General features: G+C 37.0%; 1 protein-coding gene across 1 annotated transcript in view; it reads right to left on the bottom strand.

Moving 5' to 3' along the window:
- Window positions 1–875: 875 nt before the first annotated feature.
- LOC128861298 (uncharacterized) overlaps window positions 876–24,956 on the bottom strand; it is a 59,278-nt gene continuing 35,197 nt past the window's right edge. The window contains exons 2-12 of the mRNA XM_054099339.1: window positions 8,235–8,696; window positions 7,501–7,617; window positions 7,259–7,439; window positions 6,918–7,169; window positions 6,717–6,833; window positions 6,479–6,610; window positions 6,149–6,408; window positions 5,948–6,092; window positions 5,733–5,882; window positions 4,366–4,543; window positions 876–4,292 (exon numbers count right to left, since the gene is read on the bottom strand). Of these exons, the coding sequence (XP_053955314.1) occupies window positions 1,354–4,292; window positions 4,366–4,543; window positions 5,733–5,882; window positions 5,948–6,092; window positions 6,149–6,408; window positions 6,479–6,610; window positions 6,717–6,833; window positions 6,918–7,169; window positions 7,259–7,439; window positions 7,501–7,617; window positions 8,235–8,680 (4,917 nt within the window). The 5' untranslated portion in view covers window positions 8,681–8,696 and the 3' untranslated portion in view covers window positions 876–1,353. The remainder of the gene's footprint in view (window positions 4,293–4,365; window positions 4,544–5,732; window positions 5,883–5,947; window positions 6,093–6,148; window positions 6,409–6,478; window positions 6,611–6,716; window positions 6,834–6,917; window positions 7,170–7,258; window positions 7,440–7,500; window positions 7,618–8,234; window positions 8,697–24,956) is intronic.

Here is a 24,956-nt window from a genome sequence, read left to right as displayed (position 1 = left end):
ACGTAAACTGCACTCAAAATATGTATTATTAAAAATTAATCTGTAATACACCGTCCGGATAACTTCTTTACTCGCAAGAAAGTAGAATAAATTTGGGTAAACAATTGCAGAAGTATTGCAAAAGAATAATGCGTTTAACGAGTTTGATACATATATATTTTTTTTGGCTTCCCAGGTGCATATCTATGAAACCGGAGCCTTTAGTAATTTGAGGTACAGATGGTGCTAGATGCAAAATGTCTCCATTTTTCATGAAATTCGTGGGTGAAACCTGCCATCGAGCCATTTTTCATCAGGTATTTTCGTCAATTTACGCTATCGATGAAAAGAAGTCGCAATCAGAGAGAGCTACGGTTGGTGAATAAGCCGCACATTTTGACTTGTAAGAGTTTCACCTGGTTCATAGTTTTTTTAAATTGTCATTGCAAATTGAGGGCATTTACCACGGCACAACTAGGAGAAAAATGCGTTGCTGATAGAAATTTGAATTGAATATTGTTAGTAGGGCTTAAACACACTCAAATAAGGAGCTATGGACATAGGAAGTTGAATTATGGTTTTGTAGATATACACCGTGTATACTATATGTATAGATATTTACGAACCTATGAATGCAAAAAAAGAAAAACGATTAAAAAAATTTTAATAATTGTGTATGTTGATTCGAAAACCCTCATTTTATCGGTTGGAATTCGATACAAATGAGGACACGCCTATCGTATTAACACGCTTTACTATGCACGTATTGCATTACTTTCGTAAGTTATATACCTATATAATAACATGTGATTGAATATTCGAGAATAACTGCTTTAAATCTAGTCAGACGAGATTTTGTACCTGTAAACGAGTAGCAAAAAGAGCAAGTTCAATAGTTGATCTAAAGTGCATATTTTATAGCTAATGTATTTTCAAAACGTTTATGACTTCGATATATCGGAAATATGTATATAAGTATATGTGTGTAGTTATTGTACGGGCTCAGTAGATAGATTAAATAAATTGTTGTAGCCTAGGAAGTCAAAATTATTCGGAATATTATCCTTTTCTTCTGATGTATTCGAGATTTCAAGTATGAAACGTAGGCTCATACCTACATATATGAATATAAAAATTTAAGGTGTAGGGCACCAATTCAAAGTGCATCGCTTGGGAAAAAGTCATGCAAGCATTGTCCTTCGTTACATTGTGACTTTCATGCAAGCCTGCTTTGGGTTGGTCGTTTTCTTATGACAGTTTTCATATGGATATGGTTTCATAAATGAAAAATGTAATACATTACATCTTTCCCATTGGGAGTTTAACAATTTTAGATGTGAGGATTCATGTGTGCTTATTTATTTATGTACGAGTTCACGGTGAGAATACCCGTAAGCTCCTTAGTAATGTGGCTAATACGTTCGCCAAGCACTCAGCCTGTAGCGCAAGTTGTCCGGCGCCCAGCGGACCAATTTGCACGCCTACTAATTCTCTGAAGCTGGATGCCACATCATGCACTTTCAGCACAATGTTTCGAGTTTGTAGAGGTGACGAGGTGTGGCGCGTCATGTCTTGTGTGAGTTCAGTGATACGTCGGATCGCTGTTAGGCATGATGTAAGGTGTTCTGGCAACGTTGATAAAGTCATGTCTGACATGGCTACCACTAAAAACTTTGAGGCAGTCACCAACACTAACGTTTGCTCGGTCAGTTCATTTCGCGCCCGCTGGAATTTGTCCTCGTCGATACTAGTGCCACCACCAGCAAGTTGCGCTGCTGAACACTGTGCGGCTACTTGATCCAGTCTCACTAATAGTCCTGCCATTGCTATGTCGGTTTTGGCCAATAATGCCTCGCTGTCAATAACGTGTCCGTTTTTTATAATATATTTTTCACTGAATTTGTGTGATATGTTAGGATTCAATGGTACGGCGACAGGTCCAGGATTTTGCATTTTTCGTGCCATTTGTGGGGAACATAGCAAAGAGAGTGGAGGACGTTTATCAGTTGCTGGATTATGAAGATAGGCCGAGGGATAATCGCTGCTGGATCTTTGATGGCCATTGGATGTTGGGATACTAGGGCAATGCTCATGTAATTTGCTGGAGGGGTTTGAGCTAGGAAGAACCCGTAATGGTGTAAGTGTCGGAACTGGTGAAATATTTCCATTGATGGAATTGGTTATATTAACTGACGTATTTCTTGGAGTGGGACGGTTGGCTATTGGTGGCAATGGTGGTTTTTGCGGGGCTTCACTCACCGATGGAGTGGAACTAGTTTCCTCAACGCGACTCGAAGTACAAACTCTTGGCGGTAGTGTGGGTGGTTTCTCCCCTAGTGATGCTGCTTCTGGTCTCGAAAAGTTTTGTTCTGGTTGTTGTATGAAATCAGTTGTGCTTTGCTGTTTCTTTGGGGAAAATCGTTGAATTAACTCTGCACTTTTAGGTGGTCGCACGGGTGGTTTATCTACAGATTTCGAACGTGGTGGTAACTTCAGGCCAATTTCCGTAGATTCTGGTACATTTTCAGCACTCCCTTCCTTTGCAGATTTTGGACAACATGAGAACTTGCCTTTGCGTTCAACTGTTGCATACTCGATAACATGTCCTCCTCCACCCATATTAATATCTCTTAATTTGCCCTGCTTCAGAGGTCTGTTTGTATCAACTCGTTTGGAAGATTTTGTAAACAATTCTCTTTTTTCTAATACAGAATTGCTGTAAAGATTTTCAATTGGTTCTTGTGGCACACTCTTATTCTGCTTGGAGTTTTCAAATTCCTCTAGGCTAGGGGGTGGTGGAATAATAAAGGACATTATCTCTTCTGGTGTTAATTCTTTTGCTGGCGTTGCCCTCTGAGTCGGCGGCGCAACAACCACCTTCGCTAAAAATTTATCCAGATCGCCGTCAACATCGGCCATTGCTATCCTTTTGGATCCATCATCAAATCCCTGTGGTGCTGCATTTAGTAAGGAAATCGAATCTAATTCATCAGGAGTACGTGGAGGTGGTATGGCGCGTAAATCTATTAAGTCGGCATCAGTTTCAATAAAAGTGTCTCCACGTATTTCAAAACCATATATTTCCGAGAGTTGTTTTGCAGCTACATCTGTATCGTGATTTTCATCTCCAACATTGCTTATCTCTTTCAGTTGCTTCAAGTACTCTTTCAAATTATAGTCTTTGGTATCCGGACCGAAATTGCTGCCGTCGGGACTGTGTAAGCCAAAACTGCTACGATATGCTAAATTCTGTTTATGGCTGTTTCTTCTTTCACTAGAACACAATTTTATTGGTCGACGAGCTGTGGGCGAATTTGTCGGAGAGTTAACCGATTCAGAATCACTTTCGCTTTGGGAAAAATCGGTATTTGCTTGCAGGTTGCTTAATAATTGCCCGAAATTATTAAATTTTCGCTCTGGACGTGGACTACAAGCTGCACTGATACTTGAAATGTTTATTGTTAAATCCTGATGGTTACCACCGATAGAGTTCAAACTCTGGGTAATACCATTTAAGTCTTGGTTTATCGCTTCTGCCAAAAGTACTAAGGAATCGCTATGTTTAAGCGCTCCTGGCTGCGGGGTATCCTCTGTTGATGACACTTTACTACTGTTAATGCTATCACAATCGCTATCGAACTCAATAGCAGCTCCTGTTTTATTTGAGTTTTGCTCCGGGTTCAACAACTCATTTTGCCAAGAATTTATGCTACCATAAAAGTTGCAATTAACAGCGGACTTATGCCGAGCAGCGTACTCTGGAACCAACTCACCCTGCTCATTTAAATATTGTTCAGAGCTTTCCACCATCTTTTGCATTTCGTGAACGCGCCTTAGCACCTCCTTATTTTTAGCCTCAATAAAAGCATTTGTGTTCGAGCAGTTCGATCGCTCACAATAATTGCTACCACCGCCACTGCTGTCGCTCATACCGGAGTCCTTCGCTTCCTCTAGTAATTCCGTCGCCATAACACTATGAATATCCAGATCCATTGCAGCATTACTAACAAATGGCATATTATTTGGTTTTTGGTTACTATCGGCAACGTTTGAAGAGTTCATATTGCGATCGCAATGGTTGTTGCTGGCATCAATGGGTCCACCCAACTCCTGATTTTCGATTGCTGAGAAAGTTAAATTTTTCTTTATTGGATGATAGGGAGGAGCCATAAGGAAATTTATGCTATGTGCTCTATTGTGAAATGGCAATAAATAACTCCAAGTTGCCGGGAGCACAGTGTGTTGTGCTAAATACGACGGTGCATTGTCTTCGTTATATTGTTCCCTTTCTCGTTCTACTTGGAGCTTCTTTCCTAATGTAAATAAATAAATTCAAAAATGGATTAAATTGATATATACAAAAATTTCGTGCTTAGAAAATCATACCTGTTAGCAAACGATGATACCCGGCCAAAACTAGTGAGAATTCGCATGCATCGCGGTCCTCCATCGAAAATCTTACAACCTTATCTCCTTGCATAAAAATCGCTACATTGCATGTCACGTCATCGTCCCTGCTGACAACGACATGACTAAAGTCCTCAATAGCGGATATGGGCTGAGGCTGTGTGGAATGAAAATATGGTTATTTGGATATATAGTACAATACCTATGTATGAATTTCAGTTATTGCCCAGGAAGATGTATACTACATATGTACATATATTTACACATATGTACATGCATAAAATATTATATTTGCCTATTCCGCGTTCTACATTGTTTAATGGATTTAAATTTTGAGATTAGCGCTGTGTTTGCGAAGATAGCTTTTAGTTGTCATTGAAGCAAATCAGAGAATTTTATTTAGCTTTAAAAAAGTAAATATAAAGACTTTAGATTTGGAAGAAGTAAGTAAATACACTTTGTACTCTCCGGAAGGTGTCTGGATAACACACTATGCCCAGCTTTTTTGAATTTGACTTTCTTCTTATTTCGCTTATGTATTCCACTTTTCATTTCTAATGTAAACATGTCATTTTGCTCTCTCACTTTCCTCTACTTTGCAAGTGTTTTGGGTACACCAAAACGTGATAAATTGTAACAATTGTTACAAACTATTTGCTTCATGAACAAAACTTATAATACGTCAGAATGTCGCTGGTGAATAATATTTACCCAATCTACCCAAACAAACCTTAAGCAATTATACCGGATGTTAATTTGCATTTGTTTTGTACCAAAATCACGTTTTGGACTACCTCCCTTTTAAATGGAGTAAGGCTTAAAATCCGATGAATCTGATGAAGAATGAATTTGCATAATCAGTTTCGATTTTGATATTAGGAAAGTGAGAAACAAGCATTGGTAGTATAAAATCAAGGCAAACAGTTATGAATTATGCACATTGGGTTTTATTTCTTTTGAAAATACATAATTTTACGTAACTTGTATTTATTAATTGACCCTTTTTAATTAGTTTATATTTTAATATTTATTGCGTTGTATTAGCGGATTTTCCGCTGTTAAACTTATAAGCTAAAAGTAGTGTTTCCGTTTTCCTCCGTTTCGATAAATTTTTTCGTCTTCTTTGGTTTTACACCAAAAATATAATATAATATAATTAGCAAGTTTATTTTCCATGCTCAGTTTTCTAAAATGGCTCTACGTATTGTATTGTAATATTATTACTAGATAATGCAATGCCTAAAGTACTATTTTCAAAGCTAAAACAATTTAGAAAATACGTCAAAAATATTCACTGAGCAATAATTAATTAACGAACAAACATATTAGAAATTCTAAATACTTACCACCGAATTTCTTATGCTGGATATTTGGCTTAAGCCAAATCGTGGGCTAAGAAGCAGAACACGCTCGACACCTTCTCTTTGGTTTGTACTAAAGCATTTAGCGCCGTAACTTGGCAAGCTTGCAATAATGTCTAAGTAGTGTAATTTTGCCTAAAAATAAAATATTTAAACGAATTTTAACTTGGACGGAATGTGCATGCCAGCAGATGTTTCACCTGGAGCTGTGTTAAAACTTTGGTTGAAGAGCCTGTCATCTCCGCATTCAATTTTAAAAAGTGGGATATCAAGCGTCTAAGCTCTTTTCGTTTCATTCCTTCGAATAGAGATATGGGCACAAATCTTTCCAAGCCAAATTCACGTCTAAAAATGTTTAGTTTTATATGTATATCTATTGATTATATATGTACACAACTTACTCGACAACCTTCACAGTCAATTTTGTTGGTGAAACGTTATTGGCCAATGCGTGTTGATGCATATGCAATGCGGCTAGTCTCAATGCGACTTCTGGCTGAAGTTCTGGAGCAAAACGTTCTTGAGTAACATCATTACAGCACTGCATGTACAAATAATCCAGTGCATTCAAATCCTTCTGAGCCAAACCCGCAGCAGATATTGGCACAAAAGTTATCCGAAATAGGCATCGCAGCTTATGGGCACCGGGGCGCGCAGCGATCTGCAATCACGCCGAAATAGAAACATCCAAAAAACAAGGTCGGTAAGAAATGTGAATAAAATGTATTTACGCGGGCCAGTGATTCCTCAGGATCGAGTAGTGTGAGTTTATTCCGCTTCAAACTTTTCACATGCTCCAGTACGAGGCTAAATATTTCGCCTGTGGAGAGGCACAGCTTGTCCAGAAGGGAGCCTACCACATCCTTCAAGTAAACAATTTTCGAATATTTCATTGTTACTGCTACATAAGTATGTGTATTGTATGTGGGTACAATACATATTTTCATTTAGAATATTACAAGTAAATACCTGTACAGAGGTCGTCGCATCATACTTGAATGACTTTGTTTGGCCATTTTCCAGGAATACTTTGAGCACATTTGCCATAGGCGGCACACAAATGTCGCCCAAAGAGAATGCAGATGCCTGGAAATATAATAAAAATTACTCATTATGTGTTGTCTTGGGTGTCGTAACTAATTAAAAAAAAATTTCTTATAGTCATCTTACTGGAAACAATGGAGATCCATTAACACAGACGCTCTCGGCAAAGCGTACTCGACTTGGCCGCGTCCGTAATTTCGCACGCTTCCCCGCTGAGAGGAGTGTAGATTTACGGCCGGGTGCTAAATTATGCGCCGGTTGACACACCATTAAAGTCACTTGGGATTCACACGCTCGTACTAGCTGAATAACATGATCACGAGGAGCCTCTTTTACGTCCTCTCCGTTTACGACGAGAATGTGGTCTCCTGGTTGAAGCTTTTTTCAAACAGTTTTAAAAGAAGTGTTGATTATCCTTCAACGTTGACATATTTATAAAGAGAAGTAGTAAGAGGATCTGTGGTTACCTTGTTCATGCTAGGTCCACCATCCGTGACGAAACGCACTATCACTGGTCGTTCACTGCCAGCAACAAACCCGAAGCCTAGGGTAGGACTGCGCTGAAGAATAACCATCCTTGGCTCTGGTGGATTTTCGCCCCACCGAATACTTTCAGGTGCCTCATAGGTTGATGTTTTATTTAAATGACTTCAGAAAATACGGAAAATATAGCAATTACAGTAAAAATTGTCTTATTTCGTTTACTCACTTAATATAGTATGTTCGCCCTTTCGAGTCTACAGCTCTTTCCCAACCATATGGGAGCTGCTCGTTTATGCTCCAATCTTCAGAGGATGGCAACCAACCGGATGTCTGTGTTACATGACTAGCATAAACAAATAAAATCGTAAGCTTCAAAAATTGATTTGACTTAATCAGCAGATAAAACAAATATTTTTCTCAGCTAAGCATAATTAATTTTAATTACACCTTTTTTATGCTATATAGACAATTTTCGAAGCATAAGTAAAAATTCTGAGCCTAATGAAGTGGACATCACTTCCTCTTGAGGCAGCAATTTTACTATAGTTGCAATTCAGTTTGCTTCGAATGAGTCCATTCATGTGCAGCCAATCACAAAATTAGTTAATGTAGTTGAGCATAATTTGCTTCTATAGTTCACAGCGCATCAAATAGCCTTTGCACTTAATTGTATATTTATGGTGCATTGAGCTGCCCCATACATCTTCCCTCCGGATATTTGTGACAACTATTTTAATTTTTATTTCCGTGACTCAACCATTCGTGGCATTAAGTTATGAACTCTTTTCTGCTTTACAATTAATTTTAATGATATTTTACATTTAGTATTTTACCATGTTACATTTTTTTTATAAAAATTTAATTCTTCGCAACAGATACAAAATTATACACACATGAAATAAGAAATATATTTAAAAGTACCAAATAAGTATTTACGTTTATATGTACACACACTCTTACTTGCAATAATATAGTCGTCCCTCTTTGGCCACGTGCACAGTCCAGTCATTTTTTAGCTTTTCCTGCAGTGTTTTCAAATGTCGATCGATTTCTTCCCAATTTCCGGCACTGCCCAAAACTGACACAGCTGCCGCCGTCGCTACAGCCGTACTGCCTAACAAGGGTGGGAAACCGGGAATGTCGGCGGGATGTACACTGCAATTGGTCGCATTCTCACTTTGACTACCGGGCGATAAGGAAAGTGCGCCCGTTTCAGTTTTCACTGCTTTTGATGTTGCTAGCTCAGTACTATTTGCTCCTTCCGCGGTTGTTGTGTAAACGCTTTCCAATTTATTTGTGACCTTGATAGTCAATTGTGGTGATGATATTCTTGTTAAGAGTTGCGGCTTTTGTGTGGTTTGTATAGGATGAACATCGCTGTTTGAGCGCCCCGAAGGCAATAACATCGTTGAAGATCATTCGCTGCAATTAGTTTAAGATATGTGAACGGATGAAGAAATCATTGCTTTAGGAAGATTTTAAAAAATACCTATATCATTCCATTTCTATAAAGTGAATCCTAGTAGCTTGGATATATTTGAGTAACCAACACTTGCAGTGTCTTCCAGGTGGAAGTACTGGAAATAGGGGAATCTTGTAGATTTATAGTCGCAGACTTCCCTTTTAAGTGCAATATTGATTTTCTTTCGGATAGTCAAGCAATCCAGGGACTGGATTCAGTTGCAACAACCTCTTAAGTGGTGGAACAAAGCTGACCACAAGCATAACCACAAACAAACGTCAATACAGACAAACCTGAAACGAAGGGATGCCTGCAGAGTTACGGCGGCGATAACTGGCTTCTGGTTTATCGGGGAGCAATCAGGCAAAATGGGCATCCCGCATAACACACTCTGGCACAGTTGTAAACAACCAGAGAAAATGGGAACAGTTTTTTATTTTCTCCGTGAATACCCTGCCTTATGGAAGGAGAGAATATCAATCCTTGGCAACCCACTGTTCGAGTCTCGAACAACTGTCTGACTTAGACGTCATCAACCAAAGAAGGTTCTGAAACCACACAGAATGGATATAGGCATGCTGTAAATAACTGTTAAACAAGTTGGTAGTGAAGATGTTGGATTCCTAGTTGGATTCTGGATAAATCACCCCTTTAACCAATCAACTAACCCATAGGTTTATTCTGCACGATACCAAGGAGGTAATGACGGTAGCGAAATGTTGGATTGCCCAGCGAAATTAAGCGTTACACAAAATTCCATGGACCAGACTCCTTACAGATCTCCCTAAAGGCCACATAAAAGAAAAAATGGAGAACACGTAATTTATACGTGGATGGAAAGTCCAGGACTGCCTACCTCAGTGATAAATACATTGTCAGAGGAGCGTCAAGTAGGCTCTTAAATCTGGATAAAGATGCATTCCTTTCTCTAACATTTCAGTAAACGAGGGTTAGTAGAGTCAAACATCCGTCGTTTTTGTGAGACGGGCGATGAAACACCATAGTCCACCCTCTGCCAGTGTGCAGTACGCGCGAGATGAACGTTTGCTCACCTAGAAGGTGTGGCTATGGATCTAAGTAATATGGAATAAAAAGATTAACGGAAAATAAAGCAAATTTTTGACGAAATTGATAAGCCAGATGGTAACACATGTTTTTATTTAAAACATGACACAAATCATTTTGTATATTGAAGAGCAAAAAAAAACATAACACAAGCCAACAAGATAACTTACAGTCAAAATGCATTACTTTTAAGTATTATAGTAATTGGAATCTATTCCTTTTTAGTATTTTCATTAGAAATTGTTTGCTATTCCTCTTTTAACACCTTTTTAAGTTCAGGTTGGTCTCGAATTTCATGTTTTTAAATATATTTTTTTGGGAACCACAGGTTATCAATGACATTCAAGTCTGGCGATTACACAGGCGGCCAATTCGAATAAACAAATTTTGTACCAACGCCGATTTATGCTTTGGGTCGTTATACGCATAAGAGCTAAAATGTTCCCGCAAGTTTCGGTTCGGGTTCCTTCAGATGGCATGCATCCCCATTACTTGTCCTCCACCGTGTTCGAATGTGCTACGCGGATTTGCTTTGTCGCAACTAACGGAAAACGCATACGCATCATTTTGGCTGTTACTACATATGTACATACATACATATGTATGTATGTATATCCGTGTTTGCTCTTGTCACGAATGGATAATATATGTATGTACATTTTTTTTCTCCGAAATACATAAGTATGAAATTAAATAAAGTTGGCAAAACAAAAATGGTTGGGGATTTTTGCTAGATTTTAGCTTAACATTGCCACACGTGATTGCTGTATCATTTTGGCTGTGAGCCACTGTCCGTAGTAGCGGCGAAGTTTTTTAAACCCACTATCAATATCTTCATTTATATATTAAATATTTGCGTTAGCGAAACGTAAGTATCTATAATGGTATTTTTCCGGTTACGTCCTATAAGACCAATAGTCTGGAGTCCCATTAGGAGTAAGTGGGACGACCAAGTTCTATGCTCCCAAAATTGTCAAATGTATAAAAACCTACTCGCTCACGTGTGCACATTTGTATGCACATTCATATGCATGTGTGCAGTTCGAATATGCCACAGAACTAGAACACTCAAAGTTGTTTCTTGTCCACTACAGTGTGAATATGAAGTGACGTTTGTCCGTCTATCTCATCAAAAGGCCAGTGGCAAAGAAGGCTCGCTACAATTATTGCTGCATAGAAGATTCCATACTTAGCACATTTCCAATCGCGACTAAAGCCAGATATTTTTACCTAAATATTTACATACATACATGTATATGTATGTACATTAAGGTGCATCACTCTCCGCAATTATGAAATTCTGTCCAACTATTTTGGAAAAAATATCAAAATTTACGAGAGCTGAACCGGTTTGAAAGTATTTTCAAAAATCTCATTATTTTTATTCTGTTGATAAAATATATTTATAAACATATTGATATAGACTCTTTAAGATTTCTATTATTAATATATGCTCGGATTTTTGGAGAAGCACCCTCATGCATATATATATATATATATATATATATATACATACATACATACATATATGATTTCAATCAGTGATTGTATTCCAGTTCGCCAAAGCTTTGCGATTGGTAAGTAGAGCGCTCCAAAAGCATGACAACATTTCGAGCTGAATTGTGCCAACTGAGCATTCTATGCTTTTTAATTATTACTCGTATACTCGCCACCATAGGGTGTATGTATGTATGTAATTATATGCAATACTATTTTTGTGTGGGATTGCAAGCGTACAAGTATCGGCCAAGAATATGATGAAAGTGGGGAAAAAGTAAAATAACAACTAAAAATTAAATGTACATATGTACTACAAAATGCCCTGAATGCTATACAAAATACGTGTTGGTCAACTAAGAGGCATTTTTGAATGTACATACGTACATATACATAAACATATACATATGCAGTACGTACAGAACTAAAGAAGCAAAAATTAATAACAAACCATCTCTAAAGGTGCTAGAAAAGAATATCTGCCAATTTCTTTGTACTTTTGTTGAAATGAGTTCAAATAAAAATATACACAAATTTGGAACAAAATAGAAGTACATATGTATGTACATGAAATGTGCTCATTTGTAGACACTCGACAAACAAAAGACGCATCTTACTGTTAGTATATTAATTCTGAGCAACATTTGCTCGGCAATAACACTAATATGTAAAAATGTAATTTGGCAGGCGCGCTTGAACATATTGTGGGCCTAGTCAAGTGTAAGTGTAGGTTTTCACCTTGTATACATATATGTATGCATTTTACTTTACTTTTGATCTACTGTTACGTGGTGTAATAAATAATGATTATTGAATATAAGATCATTCGTATTTACATACATACATACATATGTTAATATGAGCCTTTTGAAGTTGGTAACAATTCATTTTGCACACTCCATTTCCTACTCATTGATGGGCTTACCTGTATACATACGTACATATGTATTATATGTATGTATGTGTATATGTAAGAAGACCGTGTAAATATTTCGTTAGCACTAATAATTTTGCATTTATGTATGTATACATACATACACACACATGCGCATATGTGTGCGATATTTACACATCTAAATCGAATGCAAATGTAGTAAAATTAAAAATGAAAACGTAATGAATCAAGTACCTCGGAGCTAAAAAAGAAAACGTTCATATTTTATTTGGTTTGATTGAACGTGATTTTCAAAGTGTCATTCATATAAGTAAGCAACGTGTTTAGACTTGGTAATCGGAATTTGGTATCGGATTTTGGCCAACAGCCAAACACTCTAAAAGGTATTGAACGATGATGTTTAAAACAGCCAAACCCTCGCTACAAAATTAAGAAACACACCGGAAAAAATCAAATAATAACAAATTAGCACGAATTATATTAGTACACATACATACATCCGCATAAGTACATACATATGTATGTATGCATTCGAATATGTATGAATTTACATTTATTTTATCTATAACTTTCTAGATTAGTCAAAAAAGTAGTAAACACGATACAGTTTACACACTTTTGTATATTAAAAATATATTTATTGTAAATATCAAAGGTATTACCATCATACGGTTTTGCACCAAGAACTTCGCGTGGATAAGTAGAAAACATAACACTGAAGACTACGTCTGAAGCAACGCTAACTGATAATCATGGAATAAACATTAAAGAAAGTAGTTTTAGAGTTACATACTTACTTTGAATATACCGACCGTAATTCAGAAGGTTGCACCTCGACCGGCAATGGCAAAACTTCGCCGTTGCCGTTCGGTGGAGGCAAAACATCGAGATATTGCACTTCAAAGTGGAGGATGAGCTCGGACAAACACCCAAAAAAGAGTATATACTTATTTATTTAATCAACAAATAAGACCCTTACAGACTATAAGATAGATAAAAACGAAGACTTTATGACAAGAGTCTTAAAAGTAACTTCTTAAAATTAATCTTAGAGTAAGAGAAATCAAAGACTAAGGAAGAAGAATCAGCTTTAAATTGAGCGTCCTTCTAAAAGAGGCATTCATTCCATAAACAGCGAGGCGGGGCAGACTCACAGGAAGTGGTCCGCCGTTTCATCCTCCTCTTCACAAGCTGGGCAGAGTACACTGTTTGAGATGCCCACCCTTTCCATGTGCTTCGCCCACAGAAAGTGGCCCGTCATCAGTCCAACCAGCTGTCTGCACTCCCTTCTGCCTCTCTCAGCCTGCTAAGCTCGCTTGTGGGTTGTAGTAACCCATTTGCTAACCGTGGCTTTGATGGCCGCAGAAGGGAGTGGCAAAACGGGCTCTGGGCCAAAGAAGCTGGCCCCAGAGCCCATCTTAGTTAAGGAGTCAGAGGTCTCGTTACCCACGATATCCAAGTGTCCCGTGACATAGTTCTAGATTTAAAGGACTCGACCACCCCTGATGTGGTTGGGGGGCTGTCTAAGGCCATGAGCGCAGCTTGGCTGTCGCTGCAGACACATATAGATCAGTCTCTCCATCGACACAACATAATCATCGCTCTTGAACTGCATACACCTCCGCTTGAAACACAGATGCATGCATTCCAAGAGCAAAGTGCAGTTTTACCCTGTTGGATTCCACGTAGACCCCAGAGCCGGAGCCATGCTCGGTCCTGGAGCCATCCGTGAAAATGCGAAAACAGTGTTTGCCGGGCTCATTTTCAGAGTTTGACCACAACTGAGCCTCAAGTACGACTCTTGATGGCATGGAGTCAAGGGGCATGGAGAGAATCGTTGGATGGTCCATGCCTTCTCTGTTTTCCAATGCCGGACAGGGGCCGTACCAGTTCCAATTTTGTTTCAGCCTGCAGATGGCCTTCAAGGCCTCTCCTTGGATGAAAGCATAATGTGGTGGCAAACCAATCAGAGCATCTAATGCCGGGCCTGAAGTAGTCAGAAAAGCTCTGGTGCAGCAGATGGCCACAGTGCGTTGTAGTCTCGATAAGGTCCTCCTGACTCCCACGAGAGAGAGAGAGTCTACTCATCCAGACCACTGATGCATAGGTGATAATAGGTCTAACCATAGCCATGTAGATCCATAAGACCTTGCTAGGAGAAAGACCCCACGTTTTCCCAAAGACACCTTTGCAGTGCCAGAAGGCTGTCAGTGCTTTGGATGTTTTTGGTTTAACGAGTGACTTCCAAAGAAGTTTACTGTCGAGGATTACTTCAAGATATTTGATTTCTTTGGATAGCTGGATTGTGACTCCTTTTAGCTTAGGCAGAACGAGTCCATCAAGTTTCCTCCTTCTGGTAAAGATGACAATACCAGTTTAGGTGGGGTTTGCCGATAGTCCATTCGCTCAGCACCAAGTTTCAATCATATCCAGGTTAATTAGTAAATACTCAAAGTGCGAGGAATGGCAATAAATTACTGCGTAGCCGCTAAAAATGTTAAGTGATACCTCCTGAGATATCCCGCTTGGAAAGTAGCTAAAATTATTTGTGTAATTACTTTGGCCGTGGCTTAGAAGTAACCACATTTTTTATTTTTTCTACTATTTATTTTACAAGTTAGTTAAAATATGATAGCAATGGGAAACTTTGATTGTTACAACAAAATTCAAGTGAATAGTTTAATTATATTATTTGTGCAATTATTCAATTTTTCTTGTTCTTTTCTAAAACGAAATATGCAACATTTCGCAGGGCAATATTATATTTTTAGTGTCGACTTTTACTACTAACACAAGGGTTGAAAGTTAGGCCTCAGTTTCAGCGAGTTTCTTCATTCGAGCGAAATTTCTTACTGGCAAGCAATTATTTTAGGTGTGCAAACAGTCAGTAGTCGCTGGGAGCCAAATCTGTCAAATACGGTGAATGTGGGAGCATGACACGGTGCATTGTCTTGATGAAACAAAACAATGAGCAAACGCAGCACCCACTTTGAATAGAGCCAACACCTTCTTTTGATATCTTCACGATGTCAGCTAACTCACGCAGCTTCACTTTTCGAGTATTCAAAACGATTTTGTGGAGTTTTTAGATTTTTTTTTTTATTTTCTAGTGTTACCGCCTTATTTGGATGTCCACTGCGTTGTGCATCATCGATGTCTCTACGACCACGTTTGAAGTCAGCAAGTCATTGTTTTATTCTTGGACGTTGTGAGCTGCTTGGACCTTATGTAGAAGAATCGCGCTGGCCGCTTCCAAGTGAATGGCAATGAGGGACTTTCCCACTTCCATGAACTTCTGCATACGGAACCCCTCCCTCTCTCGAGGAATAAAACTAACACTATATAACGCTGACACCATGGCTGTCCTATCGTATGGCGCAGACGCGTAGACGATGACAATATCCGATCAGGCGTTCGTTGGAGTGCTTGAGAAAAAGATTATGCGGAAGACTTTTGCACGTTAGCGAGTATCGTAAGCGATGGAACAATAAGCTGTATGAGCTTTACGACGACATAGCGCAGCGAATAAAGATCCAGCGGCTACGATGGCTGGGTCATGTCGTTCGAATCGATACAAACGCTCCAGCTCTGATGCGGTACCAGCTGGTGGTAGCAGAGCAAGAGGCAGACATTTTCTGCGTTGTAAACATCAGTTGGAGAAGGACTTGGCTTCACCTTGTGTTTCCAACTGGCGCATGTTATCAAAAAATACGTTAGCTAGCATTATACCAAAAAATAATTATTTATTTAAAAAAATCTTAATTGCTATTTCTCAAACTGCCCCGAAATATTAAAACATTTAATGTAATTTCGAACGTGTTAGTGCTAACTAGCATTGCAGCCATACTATCTCAGGAAAGAGAACGGGAAATCTGAAAAATTGTAAATTTGATATTATATAATTTATAGGGCTCCAATTCATATTATATATTCATGCTGTAAATTAAATGCCGCTGTTGTGCTCATCACATTGTTTCAAAATATTAATGCTGCAATGATTGCTTTCAGTCTTTCTTGTGCTTCTCTTTATAAGTTTCATTATTTTTCATTCATTTTAATTGGCCTTGTTTAGAAGTGTTGCCATCGAAAATTGCCTTACATGATGGGGATTAAGTGTAAGTGTAGTATTTGATGTGGATTAGTTGCACTTAATTCCTGAGATAATTCCGAATTAAGACGTTAAACCCAATTATTTGTTGTGAAGTAAAGGAGAATCATCAACAAAAAAAGTAGACAACAATGGACCGCCGACAAGGTAAACAGGCTAGTAAAGATATTTATAATAAAATAAAGATATTGTATTTAAAAAAAGAGGTTGTCTGTAAAGTCGGTTTACTGACGATAGTTTAACTTGACAACGTCACAAGAAAATACTGATGTAATGGTTGCAATTTTCAAAAGAAAATTTTAATTGTATTTGTTTGATAGATATTTTGTATGGATATAGAGAATTGGAATTGATCAAGTTACATTTACACAAACGTAAAAAATGACGAAACATTTATCAAATTCATGAAAGATATGTTCAATTTCGATTGTGCATCAGACGTTAATAAGTCAACAACACGAAGAGGCAACATCCTCGATTTGCCTTTTTCAAGACACATTACACTCAAAACACCCTCTTTCATTTCCTACTTTTCCTATCATCGTCCTATTCTCAACAGAGAAATGGTTCATTACCATGCATGCACACAGGAAGAAGGCATATGCAAATACAAATACATATGTGAATTTATATACATATACGCATATACATACATATATATGCTCATTCAAGTAGGAGAGAGCCAGATGTCGAACGTTGCCGAATGCGGGGGCCGATTGTGCTCTTTGTCGATCGTTCCGCGCTTTCGCTTGCAGTTCAAGCAAGGTAACACCGCATGAGCAAGATAACGACGAATGAGCAAGATAACGACGATTGAGCAAGATAATGACGAATGAGCAAGATAACGACACATTTTTTCGTGCGTGCAGCCGGCTAAAACTAATTATAAGACGTTATCACGTCAAAATAATTAATAAGATTTTCGGATTTCTGCCAAATGCTTACTATTTACGACCAATTGCGTCCTCAATTAATTACCGGGTTACTTTGGCCTTCTTCCATAACAGCTAAGTAATTGTGAAGGTTGCATTTAATCGGACTGTTAACCAGTAGATTCATTTTATACGACAGTAATAGAAATAAAATGCACTTTATCTTTGCTAATTAAGGTCTCTAAGGCCGGACTATAATTGCACGATTATAAGTTTATTTTCCATCTTCAAACAAAATGAAGTATAAAAGAATTATACGGTAAACTTAAAGTGGTACATACATATGTATATGCAGGGTGCATACGGTAGTTGAGGACATGCATATATATGTGGCTATAACTTTCCGAAACCATTACTTTTTTTTTTGCTCTTTTTCATATAAGACATGAAGGGCTGCAACTTAACTCAAGAAGTGAAGAGACTTGCAGTCGTCGTCGCTTATATGTGCAAACCACACCGATTTAGAAATCTCTAATTTTCTTAAGTGCGTCCGGAATGGGAAGCATAAGAATCTCTTGCAAACGCAAGAAACATGAGGAACATTCCGACATTGTCCGATCTGCAGAATTTATTTAAAAAGTGCAAGCGATCAATTTGGATGTTTCGTTTAGTTTTGTTCGAATCTGGAATAAATATGTCAATGTCTTATTTATTTTGATGCAAACGAAATTACTGTTTTTTCAAAGAAGCAGTTTTGGATTACATACAAAAATTTTTGCCGGGAAGGAATAACCGGCTTTCATGGTACTATTATATGTATGTATAGGGCTTTTTAATAGGTGCGCTTCAACTTTTTTCCGATAGGGAGGGCGAACGACGCAATATTTTTTATTTTTCGCTTGTCATTTGTAAACTTCATTAGTATATATTTCATCATGGAACGCTACACACTTGAGCAACGATTGCAAATCGTGCAAATTTTTTATGAAAATAATCGTTCTGTTTTTCAATTGGCGCTGGTCGATTTTGGCGTCCTGTGGCAGCCATTTTGTTTTGGTGACATCTGTCAAATCTTTTGTTTATTATTCAGTTGCTTATGCCAAATCATCATGGCAAGTTACACGATTGAACAGCACGTTCAAATGATAAAACTTTATTATCAAAATGAGTGTTCATTAACGCAAACGTTGCGCGCATTGCGCTCATTTTTCGGTAGACGTGGTGGCCCTTCCAATTTCTTATGGCCCATATTGAACCATATGGACCTAGACGACATGTGGTTACAGCAGGACGGCGCTACGTGCCACACAGGAAACGCCATTTTATTCCATTTCAACATCTACCCGCTCTTATTGAAAAATCCTATACATACAATTGAAAGGAGAGGGAAATGAAAATATACGGAATAGAAAAATAGTTAGGTGTATAATAGTTTCGTAAAATAATATCTGGCGATGGTACATTTCTCCTCAGGTGTTTATATAAAGTGAGAACAAAGCTGTCTGCATCTTAGCCTGGTGAAAAAAATCAGTAGAGGAGTAGTTACTGACCTTATCGATACCATAGGAAGACGTATCCACTCCATATCAAGAAAATTATTGCTTGGATATAATTCCTCTCAAAACCCACCATAGCCTAGTCTAAAATGTGTGGCAACAAACGCACGTTTTAGTCATCTACAAATTTTCCTTCCGATGCAACGGATGTGAACATGCGGATAAAAGTTCGGTTTTAAAGCCAAATGCAGGTGAGGGTATTACAAAAAAAATTTGGAAATATGAATTAAAACAAGTGGATTTGTCAACAAAATCGTGCGGTCTGACGGTTTCAGTTTAAAATACGCAAATGATTGCTATAAATATTAAATATTTTTATTTTATTTATTTGAAATATAAAATAAAATACTTTATTAACTTTATTTCTTGCCGAAATTAAGATTTCTGATCAAAAATCGTTTAGTAAACCCTTATAAGAGGTATGCCAGATGATTATGTTTTAAAGAAACCATATGAACTGATAGTTTTGCACAAATTTTTTATAGATGTTTATCAATGAAATGACGGCTAATGACAATATGATGTAAAGAAATTGGTATAAATTGGGCTGTTTGGGAATCCTTGAAAAATTTTGAATATTTTTGCATTGAAAATCGAGGCGGCCCTGTACGACTCATAACTAAGCTCATTGAAAGTGTACGAGTACCTACACTTTCTTACTTGTATCATGAAATCAGTTAAAAAGGTTAGACTGCTGGAAAACAGTTAATTAGGTGCGAATATTGTGAAGCGTCAAAAAAGCTGCGCTATTACACGTTACTTATAGTACTCAAGTGTCTAATCAAATCTGACGTGAGCAGTGGCATTCGGAATGGTTGTCGCCAATGGTGAATGACAGAAACAATCAATGCAACCTACATATCTAGTTTCAAAATGGATATAAAACAGAGCTCCACACTATCCTATTGTCCCACACTGAATAATGTGAGACTTGTATAAATTGAGCAACTTTGTCCGCATTGCCCACACCAACGACTCTTTGAGTTGCAATTAATCTTTTTATTCCAACATTTTCTTTGTAAAAACTTAACAACACTTCTATAGCAGAAAAAAATATTAGCCAAAAGATTGATGGTGGGAATCAGATATTTTAAAAAATAAAATATTTAAATAAATACACAATTCAATATGAGTATAAAAAGAAACTGGTGCCTTAATTCGAATTTTTTGGTGGTGTTTTTTCTTACATACAACCCGGGGTCAGCAACAATTAACTTATTAAGCTTATCGTACAAAATTCTACTGTCGCTTGATTTTACACAGCCGTAAGTAGTAGCTCTGTTTCGTCTAGCGAGAGGGGCTTTGAAAGAAGGATTGGTTACCAGGCTTGACCATCCGAAGCAAAATTGTGAGAGTAACTTCAGTTGCCACGCCCATTGTAGAGATCCATCGGGACACTGGGAGCTCGGCAGCAGAATTCTGCCGGATCGTTTGAGACGTATTCGCACTCGTCCAATCAGTCGTTGTTCAGACGGCAACGAGCGAGTATAATGAATGAATGATGTGTTGATTTTTCCTATACTCGTATAGCCAAGACAATCTCAGTTCTTTCGTAAGCGAATTGCTGTCAAAACCCCGGGTGCGTCAGAAAATCAGCTGATTTCTTCAAAGTCACTCAGAGCTGGTTAATGGTCTGATGTTAGCCACACCTCTGCATTCTGCACATCGTGGCTTTAAAATCATAGATATCTAAGTATGTACATAACAGTTTGTAAATATCCCTTCATCTAGAGTTATTTGGGATGAATATGTAAATATGTATGTATGTGTGTATATCCTGTTTGGTATAATGTAAATATCCCTTTTTCAGTAATATGATATTCCGCTATAGACAAGTCAGTACACACTTAAATGACGGTCGGCAAGCGTGCCATATTTTTTAAACGAATTCTTCAATTCGTACATACATACATACGTACCTTCATAGTAGATATGTATGTACATGGCCGAAATCGAAATGTGCCGATATTAGCGTCACTAGGGTACTAAGTTATTAAAGCAAGAGGTATTGCTCCGACGCAAATATCTCTTGCTTACATCTATATTTATAAGTATATGTATGCATGTGCCTACATGGATACATAAACTATACATACGCATTATGTTTGCTTGCGTTAGTTATTTCATGGGCACACGCATTTAGATTTCGCTAAGCAGAAGGCAGACAAATGGAAGCTTTTTGGAAGCAGAGTTGAAGGCCAACACCTCTTCTTGTTATTCCGTGTACTTAATTATTACATATGTATATGTATGTACATGTGTACATACACACATATACAGAAAAACGTCGAAAATGAACGCCCACAAAAACGCTAAGAAACAACTTTTGAAAACTCTACACAAACAGTTATGTGTAAAAAATCAACAAAATTAAAATTTGTTGCGCATTGTCTGCGGCTATGTACATACATACACAATTGTATGCACATACATATATACACATAATTTATATTAGAAGTTCGGCGCAGTGCTGTGACGGTTTTCAGAATATGATGTTGTCGGAATACGTAAATTATATTCACAGAAATTTCTGATTCAAATACATCTACATATGTATATATTGCATGTACATATGTGTATATTTAAATAGTATGCATGCATATACATATGTATTTCTATATGAAAAATTCGTTTGTCTGACCCTTTAGGAAAAACCATTAGTATCGAACTAGTGTGCTTTTAACGACTCTAGAAGTACATACTAGAAGTACATAACTTATGTTATTTATGTTCCATTTTTGCACCTTACTGTATACTTATGCACCTCATACCGCTACTCGATTTTCAATGAATTTGACAAAATCAGTTGGTAAGATGACGTAATTGTAGACTTTGGCTGACAAATAACTATTTTCTCTCTTTAATCTTCCTTGTTAGATTAACTTCCCCTAATTATTAATTTTTGTGTACAAAGGCTGATTATTTTGGCACTGTATAGTTTCAGTTCGCATTGCAATTACACAGTTTCAACAAATGATCCACTCTTATCAACCAAAATACTATCAATTTTACGTTTGAATAATTTCCATATGGCAACTTACATATCTTTGAGCACGTGGTATTATTACATATACATATATATAAGTATATTTGGCTCTTACACCTTTTATTGGGTTCTTGGCTAAGCTCTTCCTCCTATTTGTGGTGTGCGTCTTGATGTTATTCCACAAGTGAAAACCAAGAAGATCGAGTTTATAAACGAGCAATGAGTGACACACTTTGGTAAATGCTTTACTGTAATCAGCATATACGACGGTTGTTATTAATATTTTTGGCCCTAAAATTGGAAAAGGAACATTGCAATGTTCCAATGCATTGGTGAAAAGAAAAAATTTTATTGTTTTTTTTAATAATATCCATGATGATCAATATGCTTATGCATTTGTTTGAACCACTTTGCGAAGCATTTTGTTCAGTGCGTTTTCTAAAATGGGTCAGATCTAACGCTTTTCTCGCCACAAAGTGATCATACAAAATCTTATTGATTCTCGTCATATTAATGCCCAAGAATTTTTCTATCTCACGGTATGTGACATGACGATCTTGCTCAATCATATCACGTACAACATCGATATTTGCCGCACAACTACTGATTTTAGACAACTTTCCCGGATTCAGCGCTATGTGTCAGAACTTTACAAAGCCCTTGTCGGGAACAACGCCCAAGTAGTTTTCAATAGATGGCCTACATTCGATTTTATAAAAGGCAACTCTTCATGCTAAAGAAAAAATTCCTTGCTCAAGTGACGAAACGAACAAATTCGTTAAAGGTTGGTTAAGGAATTCAGCACATGTGACTGGAGCATTAACTAAATTAATTAGAATCAATTGGAATAGATAGATGTGGAAGTTTATGGGAGGGTTAGTAGAATAATTCGATTTAAAAAACTGTTCAAACATTTTTGCAATATCTTCATCGTCGCTGTGTACAATATTTTGATATTTCATAACGGACGCGCAACCACATACTCTACGTTTCAAGTTTGCGAAATCAAGCTTACGTGCTTATACACATATACATATTATTATGTATGTATTTACATACATGCATATACGTACATACATATATGTATGTACATGGAGGCATATACATACATACGTTTCATTTGTAAATATGTACGTATTACGATCACGCTATATGATAAATTGTTGCTTACTTTTATTTTATAAAAGCTTACATAACAATAAAATAATTACTTAAAGTAAAACTAACGCAGCGCTTGCTTTCGGATGTACAATAAGTTTGCTCAAAGGTCACATCTAAAGAAACATCTAAAAGATTTGCAGATTTGTTATTTTGACAATGTTTCTAGGCTCGTTTAAATGAGAAATTCTGGGTACTTTTTGATTATTGACTCTCTTAGAACTGATGAAGGTCTAGTCCAGTGGTCCCCAACCTTTTCAATGAGTTGAGCTACTTTCAAGATTTTGAAATAAATAGCGAGCTACTTGCACAAGCCAACATAAATTAAATAATACACAGTTATATTCGACATACAATACATGTATTTATTTTAGTAATATACGTTCTATATATAATAAACTTATGACTTATAGTGCTTATACTTATGCATAACTACATCCATGTTCACACCTATCAATCGTAACAAAATTTTTTGCAGTCATAATGGCAAATCACAAGCGACTTAAAAAAACAACAAAACAGTAATAGTACATTTTTTAATATTTGCAATATAATTTGATACAGTCATTCGAATACAGTTATCCAAATGTATATCTGTAAGACGATTGCGGTATTTATTTTTAATAAATTTCATATTGGAAAAAGAAGATTCACACAAATAAGTTGAACTGAATAACGCTTTCACTTTCAACGCAACACGACATAAAACTGAATACTTATCTTTACTTACTAAAGTCCATATACATTTTGTATTTGAACCTAAAGATTTTAAAGTCAAGTCACTTTGAAAAGCAATCAGTTCCATTTCTGTCACAGCAATGTCTTCGTCAAAGTTGTTCATAACACAAGTTGCAAAATGTTGTATATCAATGTCCATGAAGGGTGAAACAACAAATTGCGTCACTAAAGCAATTTTGCTGAAATCCTTGAAACGATTTTTGAAGTTTTCCTTAAAGTTAGAAACAATTTCCATATAATATTTACTGTCATAGGGATTTAATAGTTTTTTGGATATCTTTTCGGAAAGAATAGGAAAATGCTTAGTATCACGGTTTTTTAGGTTTTGTTCCCAAAATTCAAGTTTTGTAATAAATGCTTTTATATCAGAAATCATTTCCGCTAATTCTTTATCCCTGCCTTGAAGCTGCAAGTTAAGCTCATTTAATTTCTCTGTAATGTCCACAAGAAAACAAAAATCTCTGAGCCAAGTCGAATTTTCCAGTTCAGGAATCGGTTCATCGCGTTCTTTGAAAAATTGGAGTATAGCAGGCAGGACATCATTGAAACGTTTGAGTACTCGTCCTCTGCCTAACCATTGCACTTCAGAGTGAAGAAGTAGCTCTCCGTATTGACAGTCAATTTCATCAGCCAAGGTTTTAAATAATCTTCTTTGTAACGCTTGAGCTATAATCTTGTTCACAATTTTCACCACCAGTTTCATAACGTTGTTCAAGTTTAGAAAATTTCCACATAATGCTTGCTGATGTATAATACAGTGGTAACTAAGAAATTGTGGAAAACTTTCATCCTTATGACATAGCGCCACGAGCCCCTTATCACAACCCACCATAGCTCGAGCACCGTCAGTTGTCAGGCCTACCATTTTTGATATTGGAATTTTCTCAGAAGAGATGAGATTTTTTAAATGAGAAAACAGCTCTAGCCCAGTAGTATGTCCTTTGAGTGGAATAAACTTGAAAAGATCTTCTTTAATTGTAAAATCACTAAAAACCATCCTGACAAATATGGCCATCTGTGAGGTGTCAACTACATCTGTTGATTCATCCAGTTGCAGTGAAAAATAAATACAGTTATCTAAGTCACTTCTTAACTGTAAAAAAATATCATTGCTCATTACTTCTACTCGCCTCATCACTGTATTAGCAGAAAGTTGCATACATTTTATAGCAGACACTATTTCGTCTTTATTTCTAAAGTTGGCGAATAAAGAATCTGCAGCTTCCAGAAATGCTTGTTTTATGATTTCCCCGTCTTCATATGGTATTTTCTTTTGTGCAATTATCTGAGAAACACGATAAGATGCTTCAGTTGCAGCCTTATTTTTGCCGATTGTTTTCAAAAA

The sequence above is a fragment of the Anastrepha ludens genome, chromosome 2, assembly GCF_028408465.1.
Source record: "Anastrepha ludens isolate Willacy chromosome 2, idAnaLude1.1, whole genome shotgun sequence".
Classification (NCBI taxonomy): Eukaryota; Metazoa; Arthropoda; class Insecta; order Diptera; family Tephritidae; genus Anastrepha; species Anastrepha ludens.
Note: the sequence above shows the minus strand (reverse complement) of the source record. Positions and strands in the feature narration are given on the sequence as shown.